Source organism: Danio rerio, chromosome 14 (genome assembly GCF_049306965.1).
Source record: "Danio rerio strain Tuebingen ecotype United States chromosome 14, GRCz12tu, whole genome shotgun sequence".
In the NCBI taxonomy this organism is placed as follows: domain Eukaryota; kingdom Metazoa; phylum Chordata; class Actinopteri; order Cypriniformes; family Danionidae; genus Danio; species Danio rerio.
In genome coordinates, this window is record NC_133189.1 from 1,633,911 (window position 1) to 1,652,500 (window position 18,590).

The 18,590-nt window shown below is 36.2% G+C and overlaps 2 protein-coding genes across 6 annotated transcripts in view; one reads left to right on the top strand and one right to left on the bottom strand.

The window, feature by feature from the left end:
* Positions 1–18,590, top strand: part of tbc1d9b (TBC1 domain family member 9b) — an 89,373-nt gene that overhangs the window by 23,084 nt on the left and 47,699 nt on the right. For 2 of the 5 annotated variants that reach the window (XR_012390127.1, XM_073922431.1), the window contains exons 18-23: positions 979–1,044; positions 1,423–1,494; positions 3,582–3,632; positions 3,898–3,957; positions 4,050–4,147; positions 4,792–5,416. Coding sequence is in view for 4 of the 5 variants with exons in the window: in XM_073922431.1 (XP_073778532.1) it covers positions 979–1,044; positions 1,423–1,494; positions 3,582–3,632; positions 3,898–3,957; positions 4,050–4,147; positions 4,792–5,412 (968 nt within the window). In the remaining variant the exon portion in view is untranslated. Of the gene's footprint in view, positions 1–978; positions 1,045–1,422; positions 1,495–3,581; positions 3,633–3,897; positions 3,958–4,049; positions 4,148–4,791; positions 9,467–18,590 lie in introns of those variants that run through there. The other 3 variants (XM_009307655.5, XM_073922432.1, XM_009307656.5) reach the window with 3 other exon arrangements.
* Positions 15,806–18,590, bottom strand: part of zgc:152774 — a 30,549-nt gene continuing 27,764 nt past the window's right edge. The window contains exon 17 of the mRNA NM_001320211.1: positions 15,806–15,977. Within this exon, the coding sequence (NP_001307140.1) occupies positions 15,824–15,977 (154 nt within the window). The 3' untranslated portion in view covers positions 15,806–15,823. The remainder of the gene's footprint in view (positions 15,978–18,590) is intronic.

An 18,590-nucleotide genomic window follows, 5' to 3' on the forward strand; every position in this document is an offset into this window, starting at 1 on the left:
CTGAAAGAAAATACAAATAAGTGGCTTCATTGGTTAACGAAACTATAAACAGTAAGGGTATATAATAAAATAAATGATAATATAATGTAGTGTAATATAATATTATGTAATATAATAAAATGTACTGTAGTTTAATAGTGTCCTATAATATAATATAATATAATATAATATAATATAATATAATATAATATAATATAATATAATATAATATAATATAATTCAATTTAATATAATATAATATAATATAATATAATATAATATAATATATTTTAATATAATATAATAATATAAATTAAACTAATATAATATTATAATTTAATATAATATTTTTTGATATAATATAATATAATATAATAATATATTTTAATATAGTTTAATCTAATACAGTATAATATATTTTAATATAATATAATATAATAATATAAATTAAATTAATATAATAATATAATTTAATATAATATATTTTTCATATAATATAATATATTTTAATATAATTCAATTTAATATAATATATTTTAATATAATAATATAAATTAAATTAATATAATAATACAATTTAATATATTTTAATTTAATTTAATACAATATAATATATTTTAATATAATATAATAATATAAATTAACTTAATATAATATAATTTAATATAATATATTTTAATATAATATAATAAAATAATTTAATATATTTTAATATAATTAAATTTAATATAATATAATATTATATATTTTTAATATAATATAATATAATAATATAAATTCAATTAATATAGTAATATAATATAATATAATATAATATAATATAATATTATATAATATAGTATAATAATTTAATATAATAATTTAATATAATAATTTAATATAATATAATGATGTCACTGAATCAAATAAATGTAGTCTTGATGAGCAGAAGAGACAAAGAGTAATAAACTTCAGCATCTTCGTCAGTTCTGAGCCGTCTTGTTTGTTTCTCTGGGTCAGGTGGGATGTATCATGGAGATATGACGGAGAAATTGAAGCTCCTCTACAAGCTGCACCTGCCTCCGGGTATGTGTACAGTCACACAACACTTTCATTTAACAGAACACAGCGAGAGTGCAGCAGAGTCCGCACAATGACAGTGACAGTGTTTATTAGTGCTTCATTAGTATCAATTGAGGAAGTGCGTGTGTGTCTGTGTGTGTGTGAACAACAGCACGGCATGAGGAAACCAGATCACTACTCTCAGCAAACACTTATCTCTCTTTGTGTGTATACCTATGAATGTGTGTGTGTGTGTATGCGGCTTACTAAAGTGAGAAAACTAGCACATTTGTTGTTCCTGTTCTGCATGTGTGAAGAAGACAGGACGTGTGTGTTTGCCTGTTTGTGTAGAGGGTGTGTATGTGAGTGTAATTTAAATGAGTCGATGTTGTGTTTCTGAAGCGTTGTGTCCAGAGGAAGCAGAGTCTGCACTGGAGGCCACACAGTTCTTCACTGATGACGATACACCTCAGGGTAAACACAAACACACACAAAAGCATGCATATACACACTTATATTATAAACACAAGCATGCATAGATGCAATATATACTCACACATGCATGCACCCCTCGCACACACAGATGTGCATACACACACACACACATATGTATAAATATACAGATGCATATGCACACATACATACACGTTAATGTGGGCACACAGCACAAACATAAATGTATACATGTACATATACACACACACGCATAAACACTCATATGCACACGGCATATATAAATATGTATATATAAAATTGACTGTATAATCGTGTGTGCATATAAGTGTTCAGGTGTGTATAAGTGCATGTGTACGTTCATATTTATCTGTAGGTGTGTTTCTGTAATCTTATTTTTCTTCAGGGGAGTCGTATTCTGCTGATATTGGGCTTGTATTTGTTTTAACACTGAGTGAATATTTAGTTTATTCAGAACAACGAATCTCAACAGTTTTAATTGTTGCTCAGCTCTTTCTTTAAATCTCAATAGTTTCTTCCTAATGAACATGTTTGCCTGTTCTGATCTCACCTGCATGTTGCTGTGAATGGTTCAGTCCAGACGGAAAACTACAGAACACCTTTATTCTTATTTAACTAATACTGCTCTTTCTTTCTTTCTTTTCTTTCTTTCTTTCTTTCTTTCTTTCTTTCTTTCTTTCTTTCTTTCTTTCTTTCTTTCTTTCTTTCTTTCTTTCTTTCTTCTTTTTGTCTTTTTTTCTTTCTGTTTGTCTTAATTTTCTTTTTAACTCTTTTCTTTTCTTTCTGTTGTTTTATCTGTTTCCTTTTTCTTTTGCTTCTTTTTGTGGCTCTTTCTTTCTTTCTTTCCTTTTTTGACTTTTTTCTTTATTTAATTTTCTCTTTTTCTTTTCTTTATTTTTTGCTTTTTTGTGGCTCTTTTTCTTTTTTGTCTTTCCCCTTTTTTCTTTCCTTTTATCCTTTTTTTGTTTTTTATGTCTTTCCATTCCCTTTTTCTTTTTGCCTCTTTCTTTACTTTCTCTTTTCTTTTCTTTTCTTTTCTTTTCTTTTTTCGGTCATATTATTTTCTTCTTTTTGCTCTTTCCTTTCTTTTCTTTTTTTCTTTCTTTTTGACTTTTTATTTATTTGATTTTCTCTCCTTTTCTTTTATTTCTTTTTTTCTCCTGTATTTTCCCCTTTTTCTTTCTCACCTTTTATCTTTCTTTTCATATTTTCTTATTATTATATTATATTATTCTTATTTCCTTTTCTCTTTCTTTGTTTTCCTTTGCTTCTTTCTTTTCCTTTTTGTTTCTTTTAATTTTTCCTTTTTTTATTCTTTTTGACTTTTTATTTATTTAATTTTCTCTTTTTCTTTTCTTTTCTTTTTTTCATTGCTTCTTTCTTTACTCTTTCTTTTTTTCTTCTTTTTTATTTGCTTTTTTCTTCGGCTCTTTTTTCGCCTTTTCCCCTTCTCTTTCTTTCCTTTTATCTTTCCTTTTCTTTTTATCTTTCTTCTTTTTAATTTATTTTTCTTTTCGTAATGTTTTTTCCTTTTCTCTTTGCTTCTTTCTTCTCCTTTTTCTTTCTTATTTTTGTTTTTCTTTTTATTTGCTTCTTTTTTGCTCTTTCTTTTTTCTTTCTTTTTGACTTTTTTTCTTTAATTTTCTCTCTTTTTATTTTCTTTTCTCTTTCATTTGGCTCTTTCTTTTTCTTTTCTATCTTCCCGTTTCTCTTTCTTTGCTTTTATCTTTCCTTTTCTTTTTATCTTTCTTTTTTATTTCTTCCTTTTTCATAATTTTTTTCTTTTCTTTTTGCTTCTTTCTTTCTTTCTTTCTTTCTTTGCTTGTTTTTTGCTCTTTTCTTTTTTTCTTGACTTTTTAACTTTTTGTTCTTTTTTTTCTTTTCTCTTTTCTTTGGCTCTTTTTTTTCTTTTCTGTCTTCCGCTTTTTCTTTCTTGCCTTTTACGTCTATTTTATTTATATTTCTTTTTGTTATTTTTTCTTTTCCTTCTTTCCTTTCTTTTGCTCATTCTGTCTTTCTTTTTTGCTCTCTCTCTCTCTCTCTCTCTCTCTCTCTATCTTGCTCTCTCTCTCATCTCATCACTCCAGATCCTCCCTTCCTGTCTCATCTGGACTTCCTGGCACAGGAAGTGACCTCAGGTTTGTGTCTGTGTTTCTCTGATGGGGTTTTTGAGTGTTTCTTTATTTTCATCTCCGCCTCTGCTGTCAGCTCAGGTGTTTTCCCAGGCTGCATCATTTCACCTGCACACTTTCACACGATTTTATCTCACCTTTGTGGTGTGTGTGTGTGTGGGTGTGTGTGTCTATAAGCATGCATCTTGAAGCCCTTCTGCTGGACACTTTACAGTGGTTTACTATGGCTGAAGGTGTTTATTAAATGAAAGCATGATTAATGTGTGAACAGGTGAAGAGCTGAAGGAGGCTGGAGACTCGGCAGCAGCCGGAGACACAGACGATAGGAAAGGTGAAGCACAAACAAACCATCAATGATTCCTCTTCATTACTGAGATGGTTATTATTGTCTCACCACCATCGCCTCGCGTGTGTGTTTTACAGAGGAAAAGCCGAAGGACTATAAATACTATCTGAGAATGTGGGCGAAAGAAAAAGAGCCAAAGAAAAAGAGCATCAAAGATCTGCCCCGGATGAACCAGGTGACTGATGTTCACCATTGAGGAGTCCAGTTTCTGACATTCATTCATTCATTTTCTTGCAAAAAAAGCAATGCATTTTTTAGCTATTGTCAGCAACATTTCAGTGAGTTTAACAGCATAATTATGCTGGAGGTTTGAATTTGTGTAATTGCCCAATAAACATATCTCTGGATCCAATGGATAATCAATTCCATGAATCTGTGATATAATATTGCCTAAATGCGCATTTTAATTGGATGTTTGATGTAATCTCAACCAAAACAAGAAGAGAGAGGGCGGGACATAGTAGCTCCTCCCCCGTTTTACAAAAACAGCCAATAGTGCCTTGTTTGATCACAGCTCTGCCAGTGAGAGTGTTTCACCTTAAGCGCATCAAATGAAAAGCCAATGAGAAGAAGGGGGCAGGGCATGTCAGAGACAATCAGCATCCGATTGGTTAGAAGATTTGATAAGACACTGAACCGAGAGGTGATTGATTCATTTAGGTGGAAGTGACAAGCTCTTCTAAGCGCGAATTTTGGAGCGCACTAGATTATAGATCTTCTTAAATCTCCTTAAATATGCTTACGAAAATCTTACTTTACGAGCCGTTTAATATAAAGTAGCACATAAATCTAATTCGGTCTAATTTCTGTGCATTTCAGGAGCAGTTCATCGAGATGTGCAAAACCCTGTACAACATGTTCAGCGAGGATCCGCTGGAGCAGGAGCTTTACCACGGCATCGCCACCGTGGCCAGTCTGCTACTGCGCATCGGAGAGGTGGGCAAGAAATTCACAAACAACGGCAGCAAGAAAGCCGAAGCCCCGGCGGACGCTTCTCAGCCTGAAAAAGAAGACTCATCTGGGGAGGGCGGATCAGGGCTGTCCCTGGTGTCCAAGGCCCTGGCGGAGGCTCAGATGGAGACACCTCCACCCACTGCCAATGGATCTGACGAGGAAGCAAAAGACGACACCTCCGTCTCATCCTACTCTGTGGTCAGCGCTGGGTCGTTGCAGTGTGAAGATATAGCCGACGACACTGTTCTGATTGGCTGTGTAGGCGGAGAAGGGGCAGGGCGTAGGCGGGGCAGCGCGCCGGATGCTGATTGGTCCATCACGTTCGAGCAGGTTTTAGCATCCTTCCTTACTGAAGCCTCATTGGTCGACTACTTTGAGAAAAAGCACGACATCCAGAGCAAGATAACGGCATGCAAATCACTGAGAGCCGTGGAGAGACAGACAAGTTCATCCAGCGATCACGATTTCTCTCTGAACACACACTGATGAGGTATTAAAGCATGCATGAACATGTAAACACACACATATTCATGCAAAGCAAATGAGTGTGTGTGTGTGTGTGTCCTCGTGCTACAATGCAGAAATTGTGTTTTATTTGTTAGCTCAGTGCATTTGTCTTGCTTTCCAGTACTAATGTGTTTACGTTCTTAAAGGGGTAGTTCACCTGAAAATTAAATTAAAATGAATGCATCCGGATTTTAAGGGACAGATCACTTAAACATGACCTCATTGTTTATTTCCACTCATGTGGTTTTAAACCTTTGAGTTTTGTTCTTCTTATTAACACAAAAGAAGATGTTTTGAAAAAATGCTGGCACTTATTGACTTCCATAGCTGGATATATACTTCTATGGAAGTCAATTGGTGCCAAAAAGGTTTAAACATCTCCTTTTGTATACATAGGAAGAAAAAAATTAATTGGTTTAACATATTTGGTAGAAAGAAGTTTCCTTTAGGTGATGATGAAGAGTTCACCTCATAGTGTCTGTTTGCATGTGGTTTTAAACCTATGAGTTTCTTTCTTCTGTTGAACACAAAATATGTTTTGAAAAATGCTGGCACTTATTGACCTCCATAGCAGGATATAAGCTTCTATGGAAGTCAAATGGTGCCAAAAAAGTAAAACATATCCTTTTCTGTTCATAAAAAGAAACTCATTTGTTTAACATGTTTGGCAGAAGAAAGTGTCATTTAAGTGAAGATGAAGAGTTCACCTCATAGTGTCTGTTTGCATGTGGTTTTAAACCACTGAGTTTCTTCTGTTGATCACAAAAGAAGATGTTTTGAAAAATGCTGGCACTTATTGACTTCCATAGCAGGATATCAGCTTCTATGGAAGTCAATAAGTGCCAAAAAATGTAAAACATATCCTTTTGTGTTCATAAGAAGAAAGAAATTCATTGGTTTAACATGTTTGGCTGAAAGAAGTGTCCTTTAGGTGAAGATGAAGAGTTCACCTCATAGTGTCTGTTTGCATTCACTTGAAATCCATCTTAAAGAGACAGTACACAATAAACATTATCAAATGGTTTATTCTCACTCATGTGGTTTTAAACAACTAAGTTTCTTCTGTTGATCAAAAAAGAAAATGTTTTTAAAAATGCTGGCACTTATTTACTTCCATAGCTGGAAATAAGCTTCTATGGAAGTCAATTGGTGCCAAAAATGTAAAACATCTCCTTTTGTGTTCATAAGAAGAAAGAAACTCATTGGTTTAACATATTTGGCAGAAAGAAGTGAAGATGAAGAGTTCACCTCATAGTGTCTGTTCACATGTGGTTTTAAAACCACTGAGATTCTTCTGTTGATCACAAAAGATGATGTTTGGGAAAATTTTTGGCACTTATTGACTTCCATAGCAGGATATAAGCTCTATGGAGGTCAATAAGTGCCAAAAAATGTAAAACATCTCCTTTTGTGTACATAAAAAGAAAAAAACTCATCGGTTTTTAATCAAATGAGGGAGAATAAACAATGCTGTCATTTTTTTTTTTTTGTGTGTACTGTCCCTTTAAATCCAGATGCATTCATTTAAGGGAAGAATTAGGTCTAGTTTGCTTTAAAAATAATGCTTGAAATAAGAACAAAACGTGCCTAGTTTAAAAAATAAATAAATTTAAGCACACAAAAATAATTTTGCCTTCAATTCTTATCTTGATTTAAGAGCGTTTAGATGTTGATACTGGAAAATGTGACAGAAATACTGAGCAGGTCGCTTTTCCTGCAGTGCAGTAATAGTATCTGTGTCATAGATGTGTTTAAAAGGGGGTTATAGCTTATCACGCTCCTGGTTTTGCATCATTTGAACACATTTACTAGCAGGAATGGAGGATTATGGGATGTATATCTTCAGGACTTGCGTATATGAAACTCAGATCAACAAATGAATCGTCACACTAAACATAGGATTTGCACACTCGTCTTGAGTCCCCGGTTTGAATGAGTTTGTTTTTTTTCCTCACACTAAAAATGTCCGTCACTAATGCTTTCTTGCACGTTTGCTATAGCTGGATATATATATATGTTAGGATATCTCAGTGTATTTGGCAGAAAGAAGTGTCCTTTAGGTGAAGATGAAGAGTTCACCTCATAGTGTCTGTTTGCATTCACTTGAAATCCATCTTAAAGGGACAGTACACCCCAAAAAAAGTAATTTCCTCATCTTCCTTTTGCTCCAAACCTGTTTGAGCTTCTTCTTCTGTTGAACACAAAGGGAGAGATGCTAAAAAATGCTATTTAATTCCATTTTGTTCTGCTATGAGTGTCATTGTCAGCTTTTTTGCTTGTTTTACAGTACGTTCAACAGAGGAAAGAAGTTCACAACCACTTGAGTATGAGTTAATGAGGACGTTTGTAACACTATGCTTGAAGAGATGTTGATAAGACTGCCATGAAACCTGTATGATCATGTCATGAATGTGATTGAGATGTTATGCATGCTTATGACTACTGTTATTAGGTGTCATTCGCTCAGTTCTGGCATTTTAAAAGCAAAAATGACATTGTTTGTTATGACAACTTGACATAAACAAATGCATCACCGCCTATTTTTGTTTTTATGACAACTTGACATTACCAAGACAGCAAAACTTGTCATAAACATGATTGTAATAAAGCAATTATAATTACAGGATGAATTTTATAACAGCGTCATTAATATTTTTACAGTGGTACAAGCTGAGTTTGGCATTAAGATGTCATTAAATATTAATGACGCTGTTAAAAATTATTTGACAGAGTGATGACAGTTTTAATAAGACATTTTAATGACAAATACAGTGAAAATGTGATGGGAAAAACATGTATGACACAAATTCATGTTTATGACAGAGTTATGACAAGTTTGGTTGTCTTGATAATGTTAATTTGTTAACAAAACTGAGCAAATGACACTAAATAACAGGTGTCATAAGCATCTCATTCACGTTCATGCTTGTGTCATGATTATAACGGTCTTATAAACGGTCTTTCTAACTTTAAGTGTTACTAGAAACTTTTAATTTCAGGTGATCTGTCCCTTTAAAAAAATGGCATTTTTAAGTAGGTCATTGCCTTACTGGAACGATCAGATGTTTACCGCTAGCTGAGGAAGAAAAGTCGCACATGTTTGTTGTGGTTTTTGCGAATCGGTCATCATTGCGTTGGATGTTTGGTTGCCTGAATGTTCCCACTCATCCAAAACACAACATGTGAGAAAATGTAGCCTATTCTTTTAGCACTACTATGGCCTTTACAGCGTATGGTAGGACACGTTTCTAACTCATTCTCTCTGATGTTTGTGTAGTCAGGCCAGAGTAAGTACAATCATGGGCTTCATTCAGTAAACTAAAGCAGAGCCAGTTTGTTTACATCACTCATAAAAGCATGTGAGATTCAATTAAATATGTTGAGTTGAAATCAAATATTTTAATCTCATTTATTTTAATGACTTACATTTCTTAATATGCTTAATATTTTGCTTTAATTTAAAATATAAAACCTAGATTATAATTTTTTTTTATCTTAAATTTTGGGATTTTTTATTTTTTTGTCTGAATTAATGTAAATATTTCTGTTAACACACTTTATAACTACACACTGTCAGTCATTTAATAAGCATTAGCAAATAGTGAGTTCATTATCTGTTAAGGATTAACATTAATAGATGTAAGTAGGCAGTTTATACAAACGCTCTATTCTTGACTTATACGCACACTTAAAATGTGTTTAATAATTGTACTGTCATACTTTAATTATAATTTTTTCATGACTAAATTAAACATTGCAACATTTACAATCAGTTATTTAAATGAGATTCCGTTTTTTTTTAGATTATTTAGAATGCAAAAGTAAACGATTAATAAACTATTAAAATTAACATTTATATATTTTATTATTCAGGCATATACTAATAGTCAATTTGCATGTTAATAAATGCTTTATTAACTCAACTTCATCCAGTTTTGTGACCTAATCTAAAGCGAGGACTGTTTATGCTTTATAAATCTCTTATAAATGACAATTAAAGGCTCAGTTATATTCTAAACAGGAAAAAAGAAAATAAGCGACCTTATTCAATTCTATTCATTTAAAGATACAAAAATAAAATGTTAAATGAAATATAAATATAATAACTAAAATAAAATTACCGTACAATTTAGACATGGCTTAATAACGTTGAAATGATGTAATATAGTGTTAAATTATTATATTGCTTCATCCAATTTTTACAGTAATTTTATTCAGTGGCGCAAAAAGGGGGTATGCAGTATATGCGGCGCATAGGGGCGCCACACATGGGGGGGGGGCGCCATTGTGCCAAAACTATTTTTAAAATTACACTTATTAAAAGTTTTAAATAATAAAAATAAATAAATATGTTTTGTTAAAAAATGTATTTTGCATTTTATAAAAATATAACATTGTTATTGTGTAATTCAAAATCATTTAACACAATAACATGCAGTCACACAGCCGAAAGTGTTCATGTAGATGTAACTGTTTAGATTTGTTTTTATTTTTATTAAAATAAACTGTCAAATCATACATAATGTCAAAAGTTATAAGGTTAATCTGAAAATTTGTCTTCATTTATTATTAATTAATTAATTAAATTATTAGTTTGCCAAAATAAGAGGGATCACACAAAATTTGAACCCGCATACCCCTCAGTAAATGTGTAGTTGCGCCCCTGATTTTATTTTAAGATAATTGTCGTATCTTAGGGATTTACGAAGCATAAATAGTCCTCACCTAAGATTGGGTCACAAAACTGCATCAAGTTGTGTTAAAAAAGCATTTATAAACATACATAGGAACCCTTACTACACACTATACATTTACTATTATATACAAGATGTATAAACAAGTTGATTTCAATAGTTTATTAATCATTCACTTATTCTGAATGATGTTAAAAACCTTCAACTACTCTTAAATACAACGGGTTTGTCAATAATACCATACTTAATTTAGTAATGAAAGATAAATCACTCAAAAATATGAAAATACAATCACACAACAAGTCAAGAATTTGTTTTATATTATAAACTGCTTACTAACGTTTATTAATGTAGAGTTAATGCTTTACAGAAAATGCATTTACTATATGCCATTGCTTAAAAAATGCTTCAAAGTGTGAAATAATGCAATGTTTAATTTAGTCTTGAAAAATTAATCAGCAACAAAGTATGAAAGTACAATAATTAAAAATCAGGAATACAGCATTTGTGTCTGCAGTGCAGTTATAGATGGAAGGTAAATCCTGCCAATTTTAAATAAATCAAATAAACATTGGAAATGAAAATGAAAATCAGATTAACAATTTCATTTTAAAACACTGTTCGCAAAATATCTGCCAAAATTGAAAACGAAATGAAATTATTTAATTTTCATTTTCACTTTGACAATACATCGTCCCTGTCAAGTTGATAATTACAATGAAGTTGCCAATTTAACATATAATTATCACTGCATTTCCGCGTCGAGACTGCCAATGTTAAAATGAAAAGCCAAACTGAAAAATAAAATGCAAACACAATTTTTACAAAGCGTGGTATTAATGTTCACGCTATAATAGTGACACAATTCAAATGAAAATGTAAATTTAAGCTTTCCTTTTATTGACACTTTTTCATTTCAGTTTTCATTTTCGATTTCATTTTCAACTTCAAGCTGTATGCAAAGCATATGCTAATCAGTGGGAGGGGCGTATTCAAATGACGTAGAGTGCTTTCACTGTGACAGAGCCCAAGGGTAGAAGCACGGTTTTGATGGATGGGACAGCGTGAGTTACTATAAATAAAAGGAAAGCTTAAATTTACATTTGAATTTGAATTGTGTCACTATTATAGCGTGAAAATTAATAACACGCTTTGTAAAAATTGTGTTTGCATTTTATTTTTCTGTTTGGCTTTTTATTTTAATATTGGCAGTCTTGACGCAGAAATGCAGTGAAAATGAAATGTTAAATTGGCAACTTCATTTTAATTATCAACTTGACAGGAACGATGCGTTGTCAAAGTGAAAATGAAAATTAAATAATTTCATTTCGTTTTCAGTTTTGGCAGATATTTTGCGAACGGTGTTTTAAAATGAAATTGTTAATCTGATTTTCATTTTCATTTCCAATGTTTATTTGATTTATTTAAAATTGGCAGGATTTACCTTCCATAGTTATAAACTGCTTACTAACGTCTATTAATGTAGAGTTAATGCTTTAAAAAAATAATGAGTTCACTATTCGCTCATGCTTAATAGATGATTGATAGTGTGTCGTTATTATAAAGTGCTACCAAATTTCTTCATGAATGAGTTTTGCTTGTGTTTTATTAATGAAGCCCTGTTACGTTTATTTTAGATTATGCAGTATATGTTGCCAACTATATTTCCGTTTCTTGATCGCTTAGTTTTCTTTTAATATTGATCGATGATTCCTGGAGAATTCCTCATTTGTGCTTTAGATCAGGGATGTCAAACTCAATTCCTGGAGGGCCGCAGCTCTGCACAGCTTAGTTCCAACCCTAATTAAACACACCTGATCAAAATAATCAAGTCCTTCCGGCTTGTTTGAAGCAGGGTTGGAACTAAACTGCAGGGCTGCAGCCCTCCAGGAATTAAGTTTGACATCCCTGCTTGAGATCATAGGTCTCAAATTCCTGGATGGGCCGCAGCTCTGCACTGTTCTGCTTCAACCCTAATCAAACAGCTGATCTAGTAGTGTCTAATAGTCTTGAACACCTTGATTAGTAGGATCAGATGTGTTCGAATAGTGTTGGAGCAAAGCTGTGCAGAGCTGCGGCCCTCCAGGAGTTGAGTTTGAATGCTTTAGATCAGGGGTGGCCAATCCTGTTCCTGGAGATCTACCTTCCTGCAGATTTCAGTTGCTGCCCATATCAAACACACCTGAACCAATTAATTAGGGCCTGAACACCACGTGATAATTACAGGCAGGTGTGTTTGATACGGGTAGCAACTGAAATCTGCAGGAAGGTAGATCTCCAGGAACAGGGTTGGCCACCCCTGCTTTGGATTATTTTAAAGAGAGAGCTTGCCCACATCACAAGTCTTTAGTTTAATCCCGTACAATGTAAATAGTTGCGTATCATGTTCTAGTATTAGAGGTTTTACTGTCAGATTGTTTGCAATCAACACTCATGTTGGTTTTCCGTCACGTCCGCTTTGCTTTGTCCCGTTTCTTTTCTTTGTGTGCTTTTTAACAGTTGCTTTTGTACTGAATAAACTAGCTTTAAATGAAAAGCCTTTTCAGATAGGCTTCAGTGTTAATCCTCAGAGCTTTACAACACTGTGATTTTAAATGTGATTTAAGATCACGGACGCAGCATTCAAATCTGTACAAACGTTTTTAAAATTGGATTCTAGCTGCAGATGGACACGTCGCACACCGCTATCTTACGCACTTTTGTCATTTTATTGTCGGTCTGAATGTGAACGAACCTCCCGCTCTTGACCTTCGTCTTACTGTGAAAATAACTGGCTTCACTTCGCTGTGTTTCTAATTAACCGTGTTAGCATCTTTACTCTTTATTCTCCTGCTGGAGAGTTTCTGCGTCTGCGTGCGACCTGCGACGGTCGCCTGACGTTCACTCATCTAAAAGTTGTTTTAAAACTTATCGTCATCCGACCAGTATTGTGTAATATGATGTAATAAAAATCAAGCTATTGAACATTCGAGTGTGTTGTTTTTCTGTTTCTCTCTCCATGAATATCCACTTCAGTCATGCCCAGTTCCTGCACGGTTTTAGCCAACCCGGGCTCATTGTGGAAACGTAGCCCCGCGGACGTTTCTGCGGACCGCGAATTACGTCCCGGGAGGTACGTATTCAAACGTTTTTTTTGTTTTTGCGGATCCGCGAGAGGCCGCTGTGCGCGCTTTTTCGCGTCTCGGGCGGGCGCCTCTCTGGAGCGCGCGGCGTTCGCGCCCGCGCCGTTCTAGCGCGAAAAGCCGCCGGATCGGGGAAAAAAAAAAAAAAAAAAGCAAAAGCTCTCGTCTTCGATTTCGACCGCGTTTTCGGATCCCGCCGCGTTCTCGCCCTTATTTTTCGGATTCCGTTTTTCGTCTTATCTAATTTCCGGAACCCTCCGCTCCACCGACGCAACGCTGTGAGCTAGGCGGACAAACTGATTGCGTTGGGAAAGCCCTCCACTCGGAGGCGAGCAGTCGACCGGCGAGCGCGAAGAGGAGGGGCAGAGCGGCCCCACACCGCCCCGCAGCGTTCGCTCAAAAAAAACCCAAACGCGGCCTTTACGTACCTCTGGCCACGTAAATCGTGGTCTCCAGAAACGTCCGCGGGGCTACGTTTCCAGAATGAGCTTGGGTTGGTTTTAGCCCCGATTTTGAGTTGCGGACAGGTTTTGAGAAATCGCCGTGAGTAACAATCACAAAGTGTGAACAGGGCCGGCGCGTCCATAGAGGCGACCTAGGCGGCCACCTAGGGCGGCAGTATAGAGAGGGCAGCATCCGCGACACCTCCCTTACCACCCGCGTCCTCAGTTATGTCCGCGACACCTCCCTCACCACCCACGTCCTTAAATATATTCGCGCATAGACGACAGAATAGAGAGGGCGGCGTCAGCGTCACCTCCATCAGCACCCGCATGTCCTCAGTTATATCCGCGCATAGGGCGGCAGATTTCTCGCGTCGTTTCCACGTCACTTAATGCGTGTGTTTGATTATGAGACGTAGTTTGTGGACCAAGACAATGTTGTCGGCGATTCTTCCTATTGTGAATTCATGCAGTGTGAACCCTTCCGTCGCTGATCCAGTCATGCAGTGTGAAAACATCTGTGACATGGCTACTTTGAAAATCCTGCCGTCTGAACTCAGCAGTATGCTGCGTTCACACCAGATGAAGCATCAAGCGTGAGTGATTTACATGTTAAGTCAATGCGATACGCTTGAATGACGTGCCGTGAGTTGAGGTTGAGTTTGACTTGCTTTAATGCGCGAATAGAATCAGCAGACTAAGCCCTGCGGTAACCAATTAGGAGCTTTCTCTTGTTGGGGCATGAATATGTTGTACCGCCTGTTGTTGGTGTCTCGAGGGGAAATCTTCTTGCCGGACAACAGTTGATTAAACTGGGCTCGGCTCAGTCTGAAGCACCGCTGAAAGCCTCCATCATCCAGGTTTAGTTTCTGGAGGAGTTTATGAACTCACAGAGCTGCCTTCACCTCTGAAAGAATCCAGTGGACGCAGACATGGTGCTGAACAAATATATGCTGTTTTTCAGCCTTCCTAAAGCACATAATCGCAGCTACTCTCTCAATAAAATCCATTTTAGCCATTTAGCACCGAAGCTAGAGTCACTGGGCAGACAGAAGCCCTGTCCATGGCTCAAGTCTGGGTCTATTAAGTGAATTTGATGCACGAATGAAGCGAGTAAACGGAACCTGTGCATGCGTCTATTTACGTGCAAATATTGCAATTTATTCACGCATTCTGCGCCTGGTGTGAACAGCATTAGTCAGGACAAAATGTGCTAAGAAACCTTTTACAAATAAAGTCTAGTGACTTTTATTATGAAATGAAGAAACCAAAAATAAATGCAATTCTGTCAAAATGCTAGAAAAATAATACTAATAAATGGTATCTAAAGCAGTTTAAATATGCAGTATACATAAATTGCAATCGCAAAAAGCAATTGGTCAAAGAGAATTTGCTGGCATTAATTATAAAAGTGAGTTTATACACATAAAAAGCCTAAAAAACACAGGTGTCTACTATAAAGTTGCATTCAACTTTTGTGAAAATGTGGGAGAATGCTCAGATATATTTGAAAAAAAAAAAAAAATATATATATATATATATATATATATATATATATATATATATATATATATATATATATAAAAGATGCAATGAAAAGCTTATTCTGAGTCTGACGTACTTGAAACGTATATAACAATAAATATGTTTGTATTTTATATGAAAAACTCAAAAAGGCAAAGTCTACTGGTTTGAAGGATCGTAGTAAATTGTAAAGATTTCAAATGAATATTTTCCCTTGAAAGATTTCTGGACGTATACAGTAAGTAGTCATAGTAATGAGCTGTCATTTAAAGACTTGGTGCTTGAAACTCTTCGTCTTTGACCCATATGCAGATGAAGTGTGTGTGAAACCTTGATGCTTCTGATATGATCACTGATGTATTTCCACTTGCAGAACTGAAGAGTCTGCAAGGATTATGTTTGTTGCCAGATCCAATCCCCTATGCATATGGATATGATTTTTCCAGCACCTCTGTCAGGTTTCATCAATGTTCTGAATGTGTTTGTGTAGTTTAATTAAGGGTTTCTCCGTGCTCCAGGCGTCTGCCTTCAGATGAGTTCGGTTATTTGTTGCTCTGTTGTGGTGTGTGAGGCAGTGGTTGCTGGGCTTTATAATGCAGCTGAAGGATCACAGGTTGTTGGCTTGTATGATCTGCTGTAAGATGCTGTCTACATCGATTGTGTCGTAGCTGATTCCCTGCATATCCAGATTCGGCAGGATGGAGGACAATAATGAGACCACATTGCGACGGATGGACCGCAGCCTCTCCAGCGTCACACTGCTGTCAGGGAGGAACAACAAACATTCAAATATATATAAATGTTTGGGGTCTACTATTTTATTGTTTTTTCAAACTATATTCTCTTCTCCAAACTGCAAGACTCTCATATTGTAAGATATTACAATGTGAAAAAGTTTTTTTCTGTTTAAATGTACAGTGGAGTTCAAATTACTCTCTCCGACCTGGTAACTCTCACTGATCTGGTAACTCTCACTGATTTAGTAACTCCCAACGATATGGTACCTCCAACCAATCTGTTAACTCTTACTGATCTGGTAACTCACACTGAACTGGTGACAATCTCTACTGGTAACTTCAACCGTACTGACCTGGTTACCTTGGTACTGACCAGTCTTACTTATTTGGTAATTCCCACTGACCTGGTGACTCACTCTGATCTAGTAACACTCCAACTCCAAGCGATGGTACTGACACTATAACCCTGGTACTGACAGATCTTTTCTGGTAAGTCTTAGTGATCATATCTAACTCTTGGTGGTCTGGTAACTCACTAATCTGGTAATCCAACCACTCTGGTAACTACCACCGATCTGGTAAATCCCACTGATCTGTTAATGCTCACTGATCTGGTAACTTACCGATCTTGAAACTCTCATCGATCAGGTAACTCCCACTGATCTGGTTACTCTTACCAATCTTTTAACTCAAACTGATCTGGTAACTCTTTCCAATCTGGTAACTTTCACTGATCAGGTAACTTCCACTGATCTGCTAATTCTTACCGATCTTTTAACTCCAACCGATGTGGTCCCTCTTATCAATTAGGCAACTCTCACTGATCTGGTAACACCCACCGATCTGGCAACTCTCACTGATGTAATAACTCCTACTGATCTGGTAACTCTCATTGTTCGGGTAACTCACTGATCTGGTAACTCTCACTGAACTGGTAACTCTTACCGATCTTTTAACTCTAACTTATCTGGTACCTCTTACTGATCTGGTAACCCTTTTATTTGGAAAGTTACCAGAGACTCACTCTGATCTAGTAACTCCCACTAATCTGGTAACTCTTACCCATCTGGTAACTACCACTGATCTGGTAAATCCACCTGATCTTGTAACTCTTACTGATCAGGTAACTCCCACCGATCTGGCAACTCTCACTGATGTAGTGACTACCAATTATCTGGTAATGCCCACTGATCTGCTAACACAAACTGATTTGGTAACTCTTACCAATCTTGAAACTCTTACCAATCTGGTAACTATCAGTGATCTGGTAACTCCCACCAATCTGGCAACTCTCACTGATGTAGTAACCCCCAATTATCTGGTAACACTCAATGATCTGGTAACTCCAACCGATCTGGTAATTTTTACAGATCTGGTAACTCCATCCTATCTGCTATCTCTCACTGATCTGGTAACTCCCACTGATCTGGTAACCCTCTTATTTGGACAGTTACCAGAGACTCTCACTGATCTGGTAACTCTTACCCATCTTTTAACTCCAACTGATCTGGTAACTCTAATCAATCTGGCAACTCTCCTAGATCTGGTAACTCTCGCTGATCTGGTAACTCTCACTGATCTGGTAACTCCAACCGATCTGGTAACTCTCACTCATCTGGTAACCCTCTTATTTGGACAGTTACCAGAGACTCACCTTGATCTGGTAACTCGCTGATCTGGTAACTCTCGCTGATCTGGTAACTCTCGCTGATCTGGTAACTCTTGCTGATCTGGTAACTCTCGCTGATCTGGTAACTCTTGCTGATCTGGTAACTCTCGCTGATCTGGTAACTCTCACTGTTCTGGTAACTCTCGCTGATCTGGTAACCCTCTTATTTGGACAGTTACCAGAGACTCACTCTGATCTGGTAACTCTCACTGTTCTGGTAACTCTCGCTGATCTGGTAACTCTTGCTGATCTAGTAACTCTTGCTGATCTGGTAACTCTCACTGTTCTGGTAACTCTCGCTGATCTGGTAACTCTCGCTGATCTGGTAACTCTCGCTGATCTGGTAACTCTCGCTGATCTGGTAACTCTCACTGTTCTGGTAACTCTCGCTGATCTGGTAACCCTCTTATTTGGACAGTTACCAGAGACTCACTCTGATCTGGTAACTCTCGCTGATCTGGTAACTCTCGCTGATCTGGTAACTCTCGCTGATCTGGTAACTCTCGCTGATCTGGTAACTCTCGCTGATCTGGTAACCCTCTTATTTGGACAGTTACCAAAGACTCACTCTGATTTGGTAACTCACGCTGATCTAGTAACTCTCACTGATCTGGTAACTCTTGCTGATCTGGTAACTCTCACTGTTCTGGTAACTCTTACCCATCTTTTAACTCCAACTGATCTGGTAACTCTCACTGATCTGGTAACACTAATCGATCTGGTAACTCTTCCAGATCTGGTAACTCTCACTGATCTGGTAACTTTCAGATATGGTAACTCTCACTGATCTGGTAACTGGTTTGGTGTGCTGCAGATGCGGTTAGGTGTTTTGGTGTGCTGGTCTCAACTGTTGCAGACGTGGTTAAATGTGTTATAAGTGTTTTAGGATGTGTTGTAGGTGTGGCTGGGTGTATTTTTGGTTTGGTTGTGTGTGTGCCGGTGTGATAAAGCATGTAGTAATATGTGGT